This window comes from Alligator sinensis, unplaced genomic scaffold (assembly GCF_000455745.1).
Source record: "Alligator sinensis unplaced genomic scaffold, ASM45574v1 scaffold827_1, whole genome shotgun sequence".
NCBI classification, from domain to species: domain Eukaryota; kingdom Metazoa; phylum Chordata; order Crocodylia; family Alligatoridae; genus Alligator; species Alligator sinensis.
Genome location: NW_005842726.1, coordinates 374,209 through 394,177, shown reverse-complemented (window position 1 = coordinate 394,177; position 19,969 = coordinate 374,209). Strand labels below are relative to the sequence as shown.

The 19,969-nt window shown below is 42.1% G+C and overlaps 1 protein-coding gene across 2 annotated transcripts in view; it reads right to left on the bottom strand.

Annotated features, from left to right (window-relative positions):
- Window positions 1-19,969, bottom strand: part of ITFG1 (integrin alpha FG-GAP repeat containing 1) — a 219,301-nt gene that overhangs the window by 149,141 nt on the left and 50,191 nt on the right. For both annotated transcript variants that reach the window (XM_006034335.3, XM_025216323.1), the window contains exons 7-8: window positions 14,484-14,545; window positions 7,473-7,557 (exon numbers count right to left, since the gene is read on the bottom strand). In XM_006034335.3, the coding sequence (XP_006034397.1) occupies window positions 7,473-7,557; window positions 14,484-14,545 (147 nt within the window). The remainder of the gene's footprint in view (window positions 1-7,472; window positions 7,558-14,483; window positions 14,546-19,969) is intronic.

The following is a 19,969-nucleotide window of genomic DNA, read 5'->3' as shown; positions in this document are numbered from 1 at the left end:
AAATATTCCTGCCAGTGGCTGGGCAATGATGCCTTTAATTTGTCCCCTTTCCACTCCACTGCTACAGCAGGGGAAACGCATCGGGGGAAGGAGTGGGGGCAGGAAATCAGGTGGCCCCTTTGCCCTCTGTCCCTCCCCTCCCTGGCAGACCCTGATTTTCCTGAGTATATATGCAAATTTTGCCCCTCATTTCTACAGGCTATAGGTACTCATAGACTTAGTTCTCCCAGAAATTATACAATTTACCTTTTTGGAAACTGCTGCGAGTTTTCGCACAGGTACTCCATAAGCACACTTGTAAGCAGCAGTTTTCTATATACGTGCATAAAATACAAACTATACATGATATTAGTCCAAAGACAAAAGGTGACAGAGGGCAAACTGTTTGGGGCATTGTTTGGTGAGGTTTGCTAGACATTCAAGACTGACAGAGAAACAGGAATGAATGGAAATGTGAAAGAAAGGTGCAGTTTAAGTGTGGGAGTGAAAAGGTAATCAAAATAAATTCAATGTTGTGGCTCACCATGCCTTTAAAAAGCTGTCAGCACTGAGGGGGACTGTATGCAATGAGCACTAGCATACCTTTTTATTCAGATGGGATGCACTAGCCTATTTTTGTGGCAGGTTCCTATCTGTACGTTAACCCCATGTGGGTCATGTGTTTTATAGTCATGCTCAGTGCTGGCTGCATTTAAATTAATGTTATAGTTGGTTTCCATTATTGAGCATGTGCTGCTTTCAGCAGTAGCTTAATGATAGGCAGTGTATTTAATGAGGTTTCCCTGTATGAGACAGTAAGACAAGAGGCTTCTTCCTCCCCTGCTGATTGGCGAAAAATCCTTGTAATGTGAATATGATATTTATCTCATAATACCTAATTTAACTGTGCACTTAAGTAAGATGCAGGGGTGTAGGTTGTAGCCGTGTTGGCCTAAGGACATAGGCAGACAAGGTTCCTTGGGTGAATTTGATATCTTTTATTAGACCAACCCAAATGGTTGGAGAATAGTTATTAAGCAAGCTTTCGGGTTCAAAAACCCTTCATCAGGCTAAGGAAGTTTCAGCAGTTGGTGTGTGCTCTTCCTCTTAGGAAGGGTTTTTGTAGTATCTACAGGGGAGAGCCTATTCATCGTTTTGCTCCCTGTGAGCTGCATGTAGCTCTTACTTTCACAGCTGCCCATAAATAACCATCAGAAACTGTTCTTGCTATATTTCTCACATATAATGTACACTAATTTCCAGCCATTGTTTTTTTGGGAAAATGCTGCATTTTGTATATGAAGAAACATGGTATATTTTGATGGCTCTATTTGTCTTCTCCCAGAGGTTCTAAAGTAAAAAGCCCCTGAAATTGAATACCTAATATACCCTTTGATCATGTTAGTCAGGGCATACAAAAAGAAATCTGATTTCAGATTGCTCTTTTAATTTATATCTTAAAAGAGATATAATACTCGACACATACTTTCTATTAATATTCATAGTTATTCAAAACATCTGCTTTTCAGAATCATTTACACTCTTATCCATTAGAAGAATGCTGAACTTAGAAAATGTGGACAAATGCATTTTAGAATATTTTGATGTTGTTCTAACTGTAGCGGTCAGTTCTCCATTTCAAATCGCATAGATCTTGTAAACGTCTGTTTGTAAATTACTTATATGGTAATTAAAATTTTAACTTTTAATACCAGAAACTAGTCTTCCTAGTATAACCTGGAGTAATTGAACTTCTATTTTGCTCTATTATATTATATAAAACGAATCCCAGCCCATAGCAGCTACACCCGGGAGCAGTATAAGTTAATCACCCAGGAGAGATGATCTTTAACTAAAGGTCAAACAGAAGCTGGGCTGGAAATCTGAGGGATTTTTTAGGTAGTAGCATAAAACAAGGGGATCAACTAGCTTCTCTGTTATTGGCTCTTCTCTTACTTTCTGAGGAATACCAGCCTATTTAAGATAAAAAAATGCTGTACCACATACTAGAGCATCCATGTAACAGTGTCTAAATCCAAATCCAAATCTTGCAAGTTACTAATAAGCATGTGTGCTATAATGAATAGAACCACCAAATTCATTAATGGTTTGCATGATTAGGTTCATAAAACTTCTAGTTACTTCTGTGCAACTCAGCCTTTTATCTTAGTTTCCAAAGACATTTTTCCTCTGAAATTAATGTTACATTACCTGAACGATTGATTAAAAACTGATAACCCTGAATTTATAGCATATATGAGTATAAAACAAAGAACTTTTAAGCATGGTCAAAAACAATTATGTGCTGAAATAAACATTATAAACAAACAGTTGAATATGAACACTCATATCTATAATGGGATGATTAGTTAAAATATTTCAATCAAAATATTCAGCATATGCAACATCTTAGATTTCAGGACTGACTCATGGTTATATCAGGTTACATTTTAATGAAGAATACATGAAGTAACATTCTGAATAAAAAAACTAATTTCCTTTTAACCATTAAAATACAGACAAAGATTAATAAATTTGCAGTTGGTTGAAAACCATTTTATAGACAAATCTAGGCTATATGCTGCTAATATCTGCTGATAACTTCCATATAAAATTCTCTTTACATTGTTTTGAATCTTTCCAAAACAGACCATTCAAAACGTAAAAATATTAACATGTTCTGTCAATCTGTAGAAAAATAACTTAATTTACATTACTCATAGTTTCTCATGCATATTAATAGTTTATAAACTATTATTACAATAATGTCTCCTGAATGCAATACTTTAAAGGGAACATCTGCACGTTAATAACAGCAATGCTCTTAAAAGTGGCAAGGAAAAAATGACAAGGAACATATTATTTCTGCTTGTTTACTGCTAAGGTCCCCTGTACAAATTACATTTAATACATTAAATCAAGCCATAAACTGCAATGGTGCCAAAGTGTCACCCAATTTAAGGCAGCATAAAATAGCAAGCTAGCTACAAAGATGAAAACATCTTTGTGGCTGGTTTGTATGGCACCTTAAACTGAGTGTGTGGCAGGTGAACTTACCAGGTCTATCTGGGGCTTTATGCCAACAATCAGTTGATTGTCAGAATCACCCTCTAGTCTCCAGTCAGCCTGGTGCTGACAATCAGCTGATTGTTGGCACCAGCCCCCCAAGGTAGCCATAGGTCTCCAACTAGGCCTGAGGCTGTTCCCACCCCAGCCCACTGGCACAAAGGAATTTAAAGCCCTATACCCAACAGTTTAGCTGGGGCTGCTGGCTGCGTGGAGTAAAAAAAAAAAAAAAAAGGTGGGTAGAGCCAAGGAGCTCCCTGCACTGGGAAGTTTAAACACCTCTGCCCAGCAGGACATGAAGTTATTGGGATCACAGATCAGATCCCATCACGTGATTACTTTAATGTCTGCCAAGGGCCTAACTGTCCCCGCTGGAAAGAGGTGACCTTGTAAAACACCAAGCACACATAATACCCTGGATTCCCTGGAACATCTGAAGCTGAGAGACTTGGATTATCTACTTCATGAATTCACTTCTTCCAAGTACTGGAAGAAAAACTGGCTATTAAGAGGGTCTTGAAATAAAAGCATGTGTGGTCAGATGAACAGTGCAGTGTATATATTGAGAGCAGCATGACAAAATGCACAGACTAGTTAGTAGAAGCAGTTAAATGAGACATGGTGAGTGATAAAAAGTGGATGTAGACACAGAGCAGGAAACCCTGTACAAAATCTAGATAAGGAAAAGTCAAAGAGCTTTGAAGAAAAAGGAAGGTCAGAGATGAGCTGAGACTTCAAAGATGGTATGAAACAGTCAGATTGATAGTCCAACAAATTATTGTGACAGCCATATTCTTTATAGAATGAGGGTGGGGAGGGTGTTATGATGCAACTAAGCCTGGAGTGGAGATTACTTTGGTAATTGAGATATCCAGGTCTAAGTTTTCTCTATGATGTGGATAAAACTGGCAAGGTCTGGATGCAACTTGTGTGTTAGGGGAGAATTAGAAAGAAACACTGAAGAGGACTCTTAGATATTAGCTTTGACAGATGATAATACATTATCAACAAAATTAGTAAGTTGGGTAGAGTAAAGAGTGCAGGAAGATAAACATTAAATTAAATATTCATCATAAAAATCCTGAACTGTTGGCAAGTCCTTAAGAAAGCAATATCAAGAGGCAGGCTGAGGTGCACATCTCTATACAGCAGTACTGTTCAACCTCTGTGGCCCCACAGGCCAGATGAGTGATGCCCTTTGGGGTCAGTCCACAGGGCAGATTCTGCATGAAGTCAGCATGCAAAAAATCAATGCGTGCACACCCTGTGTGGTGCATGTAGACCCTTGTGTGCTAGATCTGGCTGTGGAGCAACCAAGGACCAGCACGATCTGCTGCACAGGCTCCCCACAGGGGAATGATGGCAGGGTTAACTGCCATGGCTCTAGGAGCAATTACTACTGCTACCACTCCCCCAGTGCCAAATTTCCAGACCAGCTGGGAGCCGCATGGGGCAGATGACATACCTTCACAGGTCTAAGCACCATTGCTATAAAGCAGGCTTGTCCAACATACGACCCACGGGCCACCAAAGCATTTTCTGTGGCCCGCAGTGCTGCGATGGGAAATGAAAGTAAACACTGTTTACTTTCATTCCCTCCCCTTGTCCCCCCCCAGCCCCTCAGCAGCTTCCTAATGGCTCCTGAAGGGCTAGGGAAGGGACAAGGTTCCCATATGCAATTAGCACGGTGCAGCCCGGCCGGTTCCCTCGCGGGGCTGGACCGCCCCCCCCAGCCGGGGGTGGCGCTGGCTGCAGCTGCTGAGTGGCCCCACCCGCCAGCCCCAAGGAGCCGGTGCCCGCCCAGGTGGCCGCAGCCAGTGCTGTGGGCTCGGGGCAGGTGCTGGATGGAGCCTTCATGTAAGAACTTTGCCGCCAGGTGGCAGAGAAGCGGCTCCACTTGCGGGCCCAGGTCATGCTGATCGCTGGCAGGGAGGATGTGCATCTAGGAGCGCCCGTGCTCCTGCCCCCGCCTCCCTGCCCCGCCATGAGCCCGTGCCCACGCCCTGCGCTGCCGGAGTGGCCCCGCGTGGGAAGCCCAGCAGCGGCCACCCCCCCCCCCCTCCACCCTACCCCACCTGTTTCAAGCCAGCCCCGCTGCCCTGCCCCACAGCAAGGTGACACTTGCTCCCCCGGCCAGTCTCCCCCTGGGTGCTGCGGCTCTCTGGGCCCAGCCACCAACGTGTGAGGCCCCGAGCCCCGAAGGGGCCGCCTCTCATATGCTGCTGGGGACGGGAGGCGGCGCAGGCACATGCGGCCACCAGGGCAGCAAGGTGGGCAGCGGTGGAGTGGAGGGCGCCTTTCTTGCACATCTCAGGGAGGCTGTGGCCAGGAGGACAAGGAGGAGCCTGGACTGAGGCTCCCGCGCGTGGCAACAGCTCTCCCCACCCCGCTCTGTGCCCAGCTGAGCCGCAAGTCTCTATCGCAGCCTCTCAGATGCACTGAGGAGCCCCCGCTCTCTCCTCCCTCCTCTCCCACCTGCTCCTAGCAAGGCAGTGAGCGGCAGAGGCTGCAAAGCATCGCGCAGGTGGCTCCCGCTGGGACACATCCCTCTCCACCTTTGATTAGTTTCCACTCTGGCTGATATCTTTTCCACATTTGATCTGTCAACTTGCATTATGCGACAGTGTTTATTTTAGTCAAGTGTTTGGTATTATTTCATTGCTGCTTTTTTATTGTTTTTATTTTGGATTTTAAACCACATTTCCAGGCCCATTTCATTGTCACTTCCTGCAACTTCATTGGTGTCAAAGGTCATGTGACATCACTTCCTGATGTGATACCGCTTCCCATGAGGCCTTTGAATATGGCTTGCTGACCCACTGGGTGATAAAAAGTTCATGATCTGGCCCCACGTTAAAAAAGGTTGGACACCTGTGCTATAGAGAAACCTACTCAGAAGTGGACAAGAGGATTTTTAAGCCATTAGCACACAAAAAAACCCCCAAGAGTTAAACTGGTACGGTTGGAAATAAGTCACTCAGACACATGAAAGATCAAGACCTTGAATTCTACAGGAACCTCACCATGAGGGGTAATGAAAAATTGCCAAAGTAGCACTGAAAAAAACAAATGTAAGTGAAAGTACAAAGGGAGACAGAATGAAAAGGCAGGGATAGTGATAAAAGCAATTAAGAGGTTAAGAAAAAAAGTAAGAAGGGGGTAAAAGATAGAGTAGATCTGGTCAGGAGCAGTTCATGTGAGATTTCACTGTAATTTCATTCAAAAGTCAAGAAGACAGAAACTAAAAAAAAAAAAAAGAGGAAACGGATTCTCTTTTATATAATGTTCTTCACAGATAATATCTAATTTTTCAGCTTTGATTACAAAATAAAAAGAAGTTTTAAGAGAACACTCAAAAAATGAGAGAGAGAGAGAGAAAGGATTTCAAACAGAACAGCATAAAGTATAAAAGCAACCTCTCTCTGAAGAAAATCATGAGAAGTTCAACAAAAAGGTAAATCAAAAGTTTTGAAGAGCAACAAACTATTGTTAAAGTATGTAAATTACTTGGTACTATCATTAAATACAGTTGGAAGTTAAAAACGTAAAATATTAAGCTTATTAATATGCATAAACAATGCATGAATGAATGAATACATGGCCTTCAGTCTTATAATAGGCTGAGACCATTTATACGTATAAATGAATGAATAAATTTTCAAGAACGATCAGCATTCTTATCAGCTTCCTGCATTCTAAAGCTGGCTTATCATTCTGTTGATTAATTCTTCATCTAACAACCTATAATTCTAGTTGCTGTTTTACTATTTAAGGACCAGAGTTTAAATTAGGCATTCAGGGGAGTGCCAGATGCTGAACATCTCTCAAAATGTTACTACTTCATCCAAATGCCTGAAGGAAAAAAAACTTACAAATATCTGGCCAGACATCCAATAGAGAAATACATTATTTATATAGATAAGCCATGGCCAAATCCAAATTGTTTTGAGCCACCCTCCCAGCCTCCACCTTTTTAGTAGCTTCTAGTCCATGCTTCCCCAACAGTCAACTCTAGGCAGTTATTCAGAATCAGAGGATGGGAAAACAAAAGCACCTTATTAGTTCATAAAATAGCCCCTAACTTTAAATTAAAAAAACAAAAAACACAACAACAGTAAATGCATCCAAATTAAAATTCACTAGAAAATATTGTTTTAGAAAGTCACCCTAACAGGGATTTAGGCTTCAATTCTGGGCACTTATGCATGTTTGCACATCTACTTGTCCACCACCCACACATGCTTATCTTTAAAGCTTTTGAGTAGCCAGGGCTGTGGGTTGCACTGGTGCAAGAATATATAAAATTCAGGTGCAAGACAGTCACTTTCAAAAAGGAACTTGTACTGCACACACAACACTAGTTTGATTGCAGTACCTTAAATACCTAAGTAAGTATCAAGTAGCTTAAGAAGAGCAAGGATCCTCACCAAAATCTGCAAACACCGATTGTCCAATAATCATCATATCTTCAGGTTTTTTCTTTGTTTTAGTGACTTCGGAGAAATTCCCATCCTGTCAAATATAATAAACATACACTATGAAAAGCTACATTAATGGAGTATAAATAAGTCAATGAAAGTTTACATTGTGAACTGGAGATAAGAAGCGACTTAAAAAAAAATAGAGAAGTAGTTGATAAAATACAACTTTAAACAGAGCAACGCTATTATTTAGACACTCTGGGCCTTCTAAACAGTTGTGCGCACACACACACACTCAATGAAATCAGACTTAATTCATGAATAAGAGACCACATATTTGGAGTTGCTTGTAGGAAAAGAATTATTTTACTGGTAAACTCTTATATACCAAGGTGAAGCTTCTAGTTTAATGAAGCTGCTTTAGTAAGGCAGAAGTTACCTTTCAGAATATTCTTATTATATTATACCACCAACCAGGGGGCTTGTTTCATTCCCATGCATCACATGAAATTATGATACATTATATGAAACATGATCCTGTGGAACGGCAAATATCTTTCCCATCATACTGAAACAAAGTGGAGAAACTAGCTATACCACAGGCCTCAGATGCTGAGCAAGTGTTTAAAAGGCAAGTTTGTTTAACCAACTAAACAGACTAGAGGCCCAAACACTTCAATCAGATCACTGAGAATTCTGAACACGAGTGCTTATCCATTAACTCAGAGTGCTGTCATAAACTGTTTCCAGACTGTATTACCACTTATTTGCGCATTTGTGTGGTTAACTTTTCTTTGTATTTTTCTTTTGTTTATAAATAAAATAAAGGTAACTTAGTAAACTGCCATATGGTTTTTAATTTTCTTAGAACAACATCCTTCCTGAGCGGTATTTCATGTTTAAACCATAATTTTATACAGTATTCTAACATTCAATTTTTCTGTATTTCTGACAAGCACCTGTTCAGCAGAGGTAATTACAACTCTGCAGATAAGTTTATAGTCTTTCCATGTTGACCAATGCTTCTATTACATATGCAAATTTTAATTTTAGAGATTACTTATGTCAAACAGCAAAACTCTAAAATTATTTTTTACTGATGTGGTCACTAAAAAACCTGCAATTAGGCCTCAGATTATGCAAGTAAGTGCATGTTATAAATGGCAAAGAAACTAAACTATTGTAGTTAATGTAAAATCCATTGTCATGCACTTTCTTCTCTAGCATGCCACTCCATTTCCTACAGCTAGAGTTAGCATTTCAGCAACGTACAAGTACATGAAACTCATCATTCTATAACAAATGTTTCATATAAACATAATTCTGTGCACTCTTCAGACCTCTTAACAGCTTTTTTCCTGTGCTCCCTCCCCAGTCAACCTCTCAAGTTGGCTTTCTACACCTAAGACACGGTTCTTCTTTTCCTGCAGGTACTGTCAGGTCCCCTAGTATTTTCTGGTGACACTCACTGCCTCTTAAGCTGCTGCTGACAGGTTCACATGTTCTGGATTGAAGGCATGACTTTTGTATGATTTTAAATATTTTATTTAAAATTTTAAGAAGGCCATAAAAAGCCATTTCTATTTACATTTATTACCCACAGAATTTACGAACTACGTGCTTTTTAATAACTGGTATTAATTTTCTTGGGAGGTGGCATCTATTAGGGCTGTGTGAAACAGCTGTGTTTTGATTCGGTTTTGGATTTGGCTGTTTTGGAGGACAGCGATTCATTTCAGTGTTTCAGATCGTGGTCCTGTTTCGTTTCGGCTGAATCTGTTTCAAATGGGCTGTAAGGCAAGCTTCGCACAGCCCTACCCAGCTGGGCGGGGCTTGGGGCCCCAGCAGGGAGCAGGATGGGGCCGTGGGTGGCACATGCAGGTGAGGAGATGCCGGTGTGGATCTCTGATCCCTGTCACACTGGGTTGCGGGGCAGGGAAGCAGTGCAGAGCGGCGAGCAAGCCTGCTGGTTCCTGCCGTGCAACTCAGCTCCCCAGGGAACAGAGATCTGCGCTGGGGTCTCCTCGTTGCTGCTGCCAGCCCCGTGCAAGGTACTTGACACGCAAACTTGCATGGTTTGTACTCATTAAAAGATACTTTAATATATATAATAAATTTAACTGCAAATATCCTCTTACTCTCAAGTTTTCCCAAGGTTGAGGAAGAGTAACTAGTTTACTTATGGCAAAGATTTTAATAAAAACCTTAGTTATCAGCTTTAATTATATATTAAATATGAGAAATATTCCCATTTCTGAATGATCTTAATGCCAAACAACCATTTGTTGCACTACAGAATGTATTATTTAACATAGATAGTGTGTTTTAGTCTTCTTGAGTCATCCACAATGGATGTTCGTTTGGTCAGGTTGGGACAGGATTTCATTTCTGCATTTGTAACTTAAATACAGCCTATTTCTTGTTCAAAGTTTTGCAGTCTGTAAATTATTCAAGTTCACAAATGAATCAGAAGTGGCTACTGTATGAATAAAATTGAGAACCAATGCCTTGCTTGACTGAATCTTACCAGGAAAACCATAGTGTTCTTTCAAACAAAAATGAATGTATTACACAAAACAGAATCTAGTGTGCAGAAACATAAATCTCTCTTGGAAATCAAGTAACTATTACAGTTTTTTTAATGCATTGATATGTAGTCAAAGTTTCAAGAAAAAAATCCCTTATTTTTATATCTATCAAATATCTGTGTGTGTTTTTATATCTATCAAATATATTCCTTATTCTACATAAGGGGAAAAAATTGTTAACAAACAAGGATGCAGTTGTGGATAGTCACATGGCTGCAGATGTAGTTAGGAAGTCTTCCTTGTCTGCTTAGATCTGCTGCAGCAGCTGTACAGGGAACTGTTCCAACTGCTGGCTGAAGTGTGAGGGCCAGAGTTATGGCTGGTACTGAAGCTATTTTTGGATTCGTATGGACCCTGGTAAAATAAGTGCAGCCTTACAGCAGGCCTTTCCACCTAACTTAGAAGGAGAGCCCAGGGAGACAGTCCATAATATGAGGTCTATGCTATCAAAGAATTTGATCACCAGGGATCCTGGCTTTCTCTGTTTAAAAATCCCAAATTCTCTGATGGAAAATACAGATTTTGGGGGTTTCAATGATGAAAATATCTATATCTATCTCAGCTTACTGGAGCTGCTCATCACCCCAAAGCAGCAGTGGGGACAGCTACAGCTGGACCCACTTCCTAGTGAGTGAAGGGGTCAGAGGGAGCTCTGATTTTTCTGTGATAAAAAAACCCAAAATCAAACGCCAAAGTATACAGGCATTTAGCATTTATTTTATTATAATGATTGAGGCACTGAGGGACTTTCAGATGACTTTAGAGTTGTAAATATATCAATAAAACATTGTGTTCAACTGACATAGATATCTATCTATAGATAGCTAGCTAGATAGATATAATAAAATAAATTCAAGACACCTACATATTTTGGCATTTGATTTGGGTTTTTTTTTTAATCATGGAAAAAAAATCAGAGCTCCCCCTGACCCCTTCACTCACTAGGAAATGGGTCCAGCTGTGGCTGTCCCCACTGCTGCTTTGGGGCAATGAGCAGCCCCAATATGCCAGTGCCCTACCCCTGTCCATCCCGATACCCCTCGCTCCTGACCCACTGCCCCCCATTCCCAACTCCCCTGTGTGTGGAGTGGAGGCCAGGGCAGGGGTATTCAATCAGAAGTAATGTCATAGACTATATGTTGGGGGGAGGGGACACATTTCTCCCTGGATTTCTACTCCACAGCAGGCATGGGGCTTCAGCTTGACTGGACTGGCACGGGTAGGAGCCGAATCTGTAGCCCAGAGGGTAGGACCCAGCACCAGAGAGCATAGCAGGGCAGTGAGATGCGCTGCTGCCACCACCTGGACCCCATGTGCCAACTGCACCACCAGCAGTGCAAGGAGTAATGGATGGGGTGAGGGAACATTAAACTCATCTCCTCCCTTTCTCAGCCACTCGCACACTGGGCTGGCATGGCCCGGCCACTGACACTTTTCCCCTCAGGCCACTCATGATGCCACCTACCCCACCTCCCCTCCAGGGTAAAGCCACAGCCCAACATGCAAGCATCTGGCAGTGGGAGGAGGTTAAGGATAGTACAGATCCTCCTCATCTGTTACTCCTCACACTGCTGGTGGTACAGCTGGCACAGGGGTCCTGGCGGTAGCAGCAGCTGCAACAAGTCTTGCTGCCCTGCTTCTTGTGCCAGGTCCTGGTCCTTCTGTCTGCTGGCTCACAGAGGCAGCCCCTGGCCATACCAGTCCAGCCAGGCTGCAGCCCTGTGTCCACTGTGGGCACAGAAAATCTGAGTGAGGGCCATGTGCCCCCTCCCTGCTCCCCTGACACATTCCCACTGCCTATGCTCCCCACCTACAATACTTACCTAGAGGAGTTGCTCCCTATCAGGCTGCCTGGTTGCTACATGCATGTGTGCATACGCACACACGCATGTGGTAACCCCTGCTTGAATGGCGTCTTCCTGATCCCTCCAGCCCCTTGCAGACTGGAACTGTCAGCTTGCAAGGAAAAACTTGTGGTTTCCTGCTTTTTTTCCCCTTCTTTAAAAGAGAATATACGTATTTTTCCACAGCAAATAAAAAACCTGGATCCCTGTTGATCATTCAAGTACAGGATTTTATGGTCGTAATGCCCAAATCAAAATAATACATTTTTTCAAGAAATAGTTTCCCACTGTTTTCAGCTATTCATAGACAATCAATAAATATGCTATAAAAATCAAAGGGAGTTAGGCATCTAACCAGCTTTTGCATTTTTAAAGGCCTCGTAGAGACATTCAGTTTCTCCTGGGAGTGTTGCTGCTCTCCCAGGAGAAACCATGAGTATATAGATATTCAGGCTTTTTTCTCCCCCAGAGTAAAAATGGCCACTCCAGGAGAAAAATAATTTGGGAATAACCAGAAGTAAATCACTCCTGGAAGAGTTTTTTCTGGGACAGCAAACATCTGTACATGCTATGGCTTCTCTCAGAAGACAGCTTGGTCCTCAAGCATGCCCCATCCTACCAGGGAAACAGTGTGTCACTTGCTGGATTGGGCTGCTCCAACAGGGAGGAAAACACCCCCCTTCATAATCTCCATTGTACTGTAAGGAAGCACAGGCTGACCATGGTAAGCCTGGGTCAGGCAATCAGGGCTCCCATCTGTTGCCAGGCAGGTTAAGGGAGCCTATAGAGCATGCCAAGATGTGTGAACTGGACCCCACTCTGGCTGCAGTGTCAACACTGCAAGCTTTCCACTTGTCAGGGCCTCAGAATTCAAATGTCTATACATGTGGCCCTAGGTAAGAATTCTACCAGAACAAACCTGGGAGAATTCCTCCAAACTATTTGAATGTGTGTATCTAACCTAAAAATCCTGTGGCTGCCCATCTGCATCTTTAAGCAACTAAATAAATTTGAAATTCTGTTCCATAACAAATCAGAAATAATTCATTGCTTCATTAAATTTGATACTTAAGTTCATCACAACCTGTTAAGCATTTTAAACTATTTTTCCTTTAAATAACTTTTTTCAACCAAAAATAAAGTTGTTTTTTTTAAAGTTGATTCCACATTCTGTTCAAGTACATCTAGACACAAAAGTGCCCAATAAAATAAACCCCCTAATAAATAAGAAAAGTGTCATTCACCATTTTCTACCATAATAAAAAGATAAAAATTAAGGAACCGAGAACACATTTATTAGCCTAAATAACGACTTACAAGAAATGCATGCAACAATCTTGCTAATTTTGGTTAGCAAGAAAAAAATACTGTAGGATTTAGTGTAAGGCTGCATTTGGTTGCAAATCAATGTATTTTAATAGAGTTGTTGATCCAGCGGCTGTTCCAATTATACAGGTGGCCCAATTCAAAGCTTTAAAAAGCATCTCCTGTTACTTGTTTAATTCAGGATCTAACAAGATGATTTTAAAACACTTTGATACAAATCAGTTGAGCCTCACTGGCTGTTTTAAAGGTTATAACAATTCATATCTGAATATGATTAATACAAAAAGGTAAAACTGCAAAGGAAGTTAAGCAACCTCTCTAGCTCAGAAATGTACTCCAATAACAGCCACTCTAATGAAATTCCTCAGTATTTTGTTGTTCTGACATCTTTACAGCAATTTACAATGCTGGATCATGACCAGGTTATGACCAGGTTGATTACCAACAGAACAGCTTTTTGCTTCCATGCTCCCAACTGCCCAGAATTCCTCTAAGACCTTTGTATAGCCAGCAACAGTAAGAACATTTTTATAGCAACAATTATATTTTATTTTAAGTCTATTCAAGCTTCCCCATAATGTTTTATATTAATTATTAAAAGCCCATTTGGAAGAAGTCATTCTTTGACATGCAGACCAATTGAAAGTAAATGGTCAAAAATGGCTTGAACTAAAAAAAGAGAGAGATTATATGCTTGTAGTTTGGTCTTACATTTTTTTTTTTTTTTAACAGTATTTTGGACTATTACAATATCTACTTGAGAGATTAATATTGATAATTTAGACACATGATCTAAAGGGAAAAGTGAGCTTTCTATACCTATCACCCATACAAGTCTTTTATTCTTATCCTAATTTTTTCACCCATCTTTAAATCAAACTAAAAATATCTAAGCTTCGGGCAACGAAGAAAAATACTCCTCTGAACAGCTTTTTCTTCATAAACCATCATGCTGTCAAATTAAGTGACAGTCACCCCTTACAACAGCTGACACCACCACAGGAGCCCTGTTAACATGCGCATTAGGGCAGACTGATTAGTTTAATTGGCAGTCATGCTAAAAACCTGCATAGGATCTGATGCTGAGTGAATCATCTCCTCCAGTGATATTCAGCAGTTTGAATACAACAGTGCAATTGCACACCCTAAATGTCACCTCTTTTATTCTTTAAACTTGCATCATCAGGTGACCTCTTCACTTTATGTTTCTTTAATCTGTCTGTTTTAAGGTCGTATGTTGGCTTTACTTTTCTCCTTACCTTATTTAGCCACATCTCAAACTGAATTTTGTTGGAGTCTGATAATGTAGTAAGGAATAAATCTGAAATGATAAAATAAATTTTTTTTAAATATGTGATTATACACATGCCCATAAGTAGAATACCTATTAGCATAATTTGATTTAAAATGCATAGATTTGAGTACATGAATACGTTTTGATTGCACAAATTAACATTCATCAAAACAATGTAAAAAGAAAACTATTTTTCTCCCTTGTTCTCTACCTAGATATACAACCACAAACACTCTTGCCTTACAATAAGAGAACACCCTGAACAAACAGGCGAATCCTTTACGTGAAATTTTTAAGTGATTATGTCAGCATAATGGCAAATGCATTTAGTGCATAAAAATGCAAGACTTGAAAATGATGACTCACTTCATCAGAATGTTAAACCTCTGCTAATCTTCATGCGTTTTAAGTTGAAAGTCAACTAATATCTGAAATTGTAATGCTTTGTCAAAAGGGCTCCTTTTCTTTTTTAAGATATTATGTAGCTTAGAAAAGAGAATTACAACATAGCAATGTTTAATTTTGTCTATGGAATAGAGTTTATATGCAGGTACTGAACATGACTTAATATGAAATCAGAAAACATTACACTGGCAAAAGTCCAGAAAAGCAAAAGAGAATCAGAGTTGTTGTGAGCTTCAAGGATACTGGTTGTAGCCGTGTTGGTCTAAAGGCATTGGAAGACAACTCTTGGGGTAGAGGCGATATCTTTTACTAGACAAGCTAGATAGTTGCAATATTTTTCTTTATTTGCAAGCTTTTGGGCCCAAACATCGTTTGTCAGGCAGAGGAGAATTCAAAGATTGTAACATTTCGTTTCTACCTGGGAGAAATTTATTGCAGAGCAGAACTAAAAGAAGGTATGGTTCTCCTGGGTAGGAAAGTTCATTTGTGAAAAAGCTGCTCTGGGTATGCAAATTAGGTTCAAACAAAGGCTTGAACCAGTTGTTTACCTCAAGGTCCAATGGCAGAAAGGATGCTTAATGTTACTTCTTCCTTAAGTTGTGAATTTTTCATTTCAAAACAGCCAATTACAATATCTTCCATGCTTCAGGGACGCTGGCTGTAGCTGTGTTGGTCTAAAGCAGGGGTGGGCAAACTGGCTGATTTGGCCAGCAGCCAACTTTATTTCCCAGCCACCCCTGTGCATGGCTGGGGCCGGTCTCCATGGAAACCAGCCACAGCCACGCTGGCAACGTGCGCGGCAGAGCAGGTCAGAGGGCTGCTCCGTAGCTGCTGAGATCTTGCAATGGGGGCAGCTTGCTCTGAAGCCAGGGCACAGCCATGATCTATAGCCTGTATGCTCTGGGCAGGGGTGCACAAGCAGGGAATCACAGCTCTGCCCTGGTTCCTTGTAGCAGTGACAGCTGCGATGGTCTGAAGCAGGGGCACAGCCGTGATCCCTTGCTTGCATGGCCTTGCCCAGAGCATGCAGGCTACAGATAGAGGCTCTGCCCTGACTCCAGAGCAAGCTGCTCTCATCTTAAATTCCTGGCAGCTCCAGAGCAGCCCCCTGCCCTGCTCTGCCATCCGCCCTGCCAGTGTGGCTGCAGCTGGTCTCCATGGCAACCACAGCCTTGAACTTTCCCATGCACCTGCAGCTGGGGTCTCCATGGAGACCAGCCCCACCCACGCGCAGAGGTGGCTGGCAAATGGAGTCCACTGACAACCAGATCCCACCCATGGGCCAAACTTTGCCAGTCCCTGGTCTAAAGGCATAGGCAGACAACATTTTTGAGGTAGAGACGATATCTTTTATTAGACCAAGCAGATAGTTGCAAACATTTTTTTTTCTCTTTATTTGCAATGTTTCAGGCCCAAAACACCCTTTGTCAGGTAAAGGAGAATTCAGAGATTGTAAAATTTCTCCCAGGTAGAAACGAAACTTCATATTGCACAGGAGAACTTAAAGATGGTATGGTTCTCCTTGGTAGGAAAGTTCAATTGTAAAGAAGTCTGCATGCTCACAAAAGCAGCCTTTTCACAAATGAACTTTACCACCCAGGAGAACCACAGCATCCTCTTTTAGTTCTCCTGTGTAACATGAGAAACTTAACAAGAAAGAAGCAAAATTCAGTAACCTGCATGCCATCGGACAACTGAGGTAGACAACCTGCTCCATCCTTTGTTTGAGCCTAATTTGCATACTCGCAGAGCAGCTTTTTTACAACTGAACTTTCTTCCCCAAGAGAACCATATCATCTTTCAGTTCTCCTGTGCAATATTAAGTTTAATTTCTACCTGGGAGAAATTTTACAATCTTTCACTTCCCCTTTGCATGACAAAGGGTGTTTGGCCCCAAAAGTTTGCAAATACAGACTTTTTTTTGAAGCTCAAGAATTTTGTCTGCCTTGTGAGCTTCAGTTCTCTTATTCAGCAGCTAACAGGTACAGTGCATGACCAGCCCAATCCAACTCCCACTAAAAGCAGCAAATCAGTGGAAACACTTAAGGAGTCAAATGGGGATTCTCAGAAGAGGAAGGGAATGACCTTAACAAACAAGCCCACATAGGTCCTGTTCACATTACTGCTTTTAATAAACTTTTTAACTAATTACCAACAATGTTGGTTAAATGCTGTTTGCATCTGCACTCTACTTTGCTAATATCTGATTAGTAACCCATGCTATTTCACCTTTAACAGGTCAGAAGGCAGAGTAAAGATGCACCTTTATAGACTAAACTAGCTAACTGCCCATCAAGAATGATGGGGGGGAGGGGGGGCGGCTGGGGACGAAGGTCTGCATCCAGCCCCGCCCCCCTCACCTTCACGGCCAGGCCCACTCCCCCTCTCCCCGCCACTGCTCCGGGGATGGGGCCAGGCCAGGGCCAGGCTGCCCTCCTCCCATTCTGCTGGCCCTGACCCCTGCCAGGGGGTGGGGTGGAGACAAAGGCCCTTGGCCAGACTCACTCCCCCCACCCTTGCCCCTGGCACTTTGGGGCCAGGGCCACTCCCCCCACCTGAGGGGCTGGCAGGGACGCCCCTGCTCCCCTCATCCATCCCCACCCCCCTTGCTGTGGCAACCCCAACCCCCTTCCCTCCCCCTCACGCCACCACTGCCTCCTCCACGGAGCAGACGGGTGCTCCCTTTCCCCCCCTCCCCCGACTCTGCCATGGGGCTGGGCCTGGCCTCCCCACCTCCCCGCCAACGTCTGCTCTGCTGCCTTCCCCTGTGTCCCCATCATCATGGCGGTGCTCCATTGCACCACCACCTCCTGTCCAAAAGCTCTATTCATACTCTGACTGGTTGTTTCCGTCAGCCAATCAGAGTGCAAATAAAGTGTTATGTACAGACAGACTACAGTTTTTATAATATTAAAATAAGACATAACAAAAACAACAAGCTTTTGTGAACCCCAGTTCATCTCTCTCTGCCTCCCGCTCCCTGGGTGCGTCTACATGAACCGCCCACTGCGCAGTTGTTACTGAGCAGTCATTTAGTACTTGCATAACCGGTGTTACTGCGCAGTAACATCCCAGCATAGTTGCCTAGTGACGCTTACTGCACAGTAACTTGTTATTACTACACAGTAGCATTGTGTCATGGTTTGTAATGTGCTACTGTGCAGTAGGCATCTCGGGTAGATATGGTCTCTCATTAAGTTAATCTACAAAGATACCCATCTACCCTGCCTTCTGACCGACTTCACACTAACATGGCTAACTTTCTCTCACCTTTAACATATACCATATTAGTCTTTATAACCTGGTTGGCATTTTTTAGTATAGTTAAAACTTTTTACTGAAGCCAATCAACCCAGTTCTCCTTCACCAAAACTGCAGCACATCTGAAAGTGTTATACCGCTGCTATTGGTAAAGGTTTTGGTGCATATGTTTCAGGACTATTGCCAATACTGTGACAAAATGGGATAACTGCCAACACAAACAGTCCAACTGCTACTATGAGGCTGAAAAGCTACATGGTGGAACCAAACAAAACCATTTGTTACAAATGGGTTAAAGTAACTGTGTTGCTATTTTTGTAATAACCCTCACGTAGATAAAGCTAGATTCAACAGTCAGATTTATAAATTATGAATTATATCTAAGGATGCTATTTAGTTCTTTTTTTTTTTTAATTTAAGTTATATATTTGTTCATTTTTAAAGTAGCACTAGATTTTCACATTTAAAACAGTAACAAAATAATTTTAAAATATGTAATGAAATAGCGTAGTTCTGCATTAAAAAATGACTATCACCTTTGATAACATTATAAGATTAAACCACAATTTCTTGAACTTTTTTGGTTTAAAAAAAAAGGAGAAAAATGCTGCTGTGTGGATATATAGAGCAAATGACCTATGGTAGATAAACAGAGATAGCAAAGATGGAGTGCCCTTACTAAAATTCTTAGAAATTATACTAACAGTACTGAGAATTTAAGTGTAATAAAAGTTACACATCTCTCTTCCTTTGAATCTTTTATAAGTGCTTATATATGCCTTTTTACAGCATCATTGCCTTAACACAAACCACATACTTCCATTATATATAATTGTATATTCACAAACAGGAGGGAAATAATGAATCTGTAAAAGCCTTCTGAATACAATTCTAAGAACACACTCACTAGCATGAAAATTAAGGATCTACTCAATGTGTGGCTGACTCCCCCAAAAGGATGTGAAAATCTCTTTGACAAAATTAAAGTCAAACACTTAGATTTTTGATAAACAAACATGAATGCCCCTTATACCATTTCATATTTTAATATATCAACCTAACAGAAACTATTCAGAGAAAACAACCGGTCTGCATCCAGCCTGCAGACCGGTACCCCATGGTTGTCGTCCATGTGGGTACGAACGACGCGGCAAGAGGCAACCCTGACCGTATTATGAGGGACTTTGAGGCTCTGGGGACCAGGCTGAAGGAGACGGGGGCGCAGGTGGTTTTTTCCTCTCTCCTTCCGGTGAGGGGGCGGGGACAGAGGCATGGGGCCTGCATTGGTGAGGTCAACCAGCGCTTACGCAGCTGGTGCCGCCGGGCAGGCCTTGGGTTCCTTGACAACGACCCATGCTTTCGGGAGGGGGGATTGCTGGGGCGGGATGGGCTTCATCTCTCCCCTAATGGCAAGCGTATCTTCTCTTCCAGGTTGGCTGATCTCGTACGGCGAGCTTTAAACTAGACTCGCCGGGGGAGGGGGCTGCAGGAAGACGAGGAGACGCCATCAGGGCAAGGGGTGCAAAGGTAAGTAACAGGGGTCCTGATGGTCTGGCTAATCAGGGGGTGGGGGGGCACACAGTCTTGCAAGGCCTTAAATGCCTGTACACCAATGCTCGTAGCATGGGGAACAAACAGGAGGAACTCGCCCTCAGAATAGCTAGTTCAAATCCAGATGTCGTAGGGTTAACAGAGACATGGTGGGACTCATCCCATGACTGGGCAGTTAACATTAGGGGCTATAGGCTGTACAGGCGGGATAGAGAAGGCAGAAAAGGCGGGGGG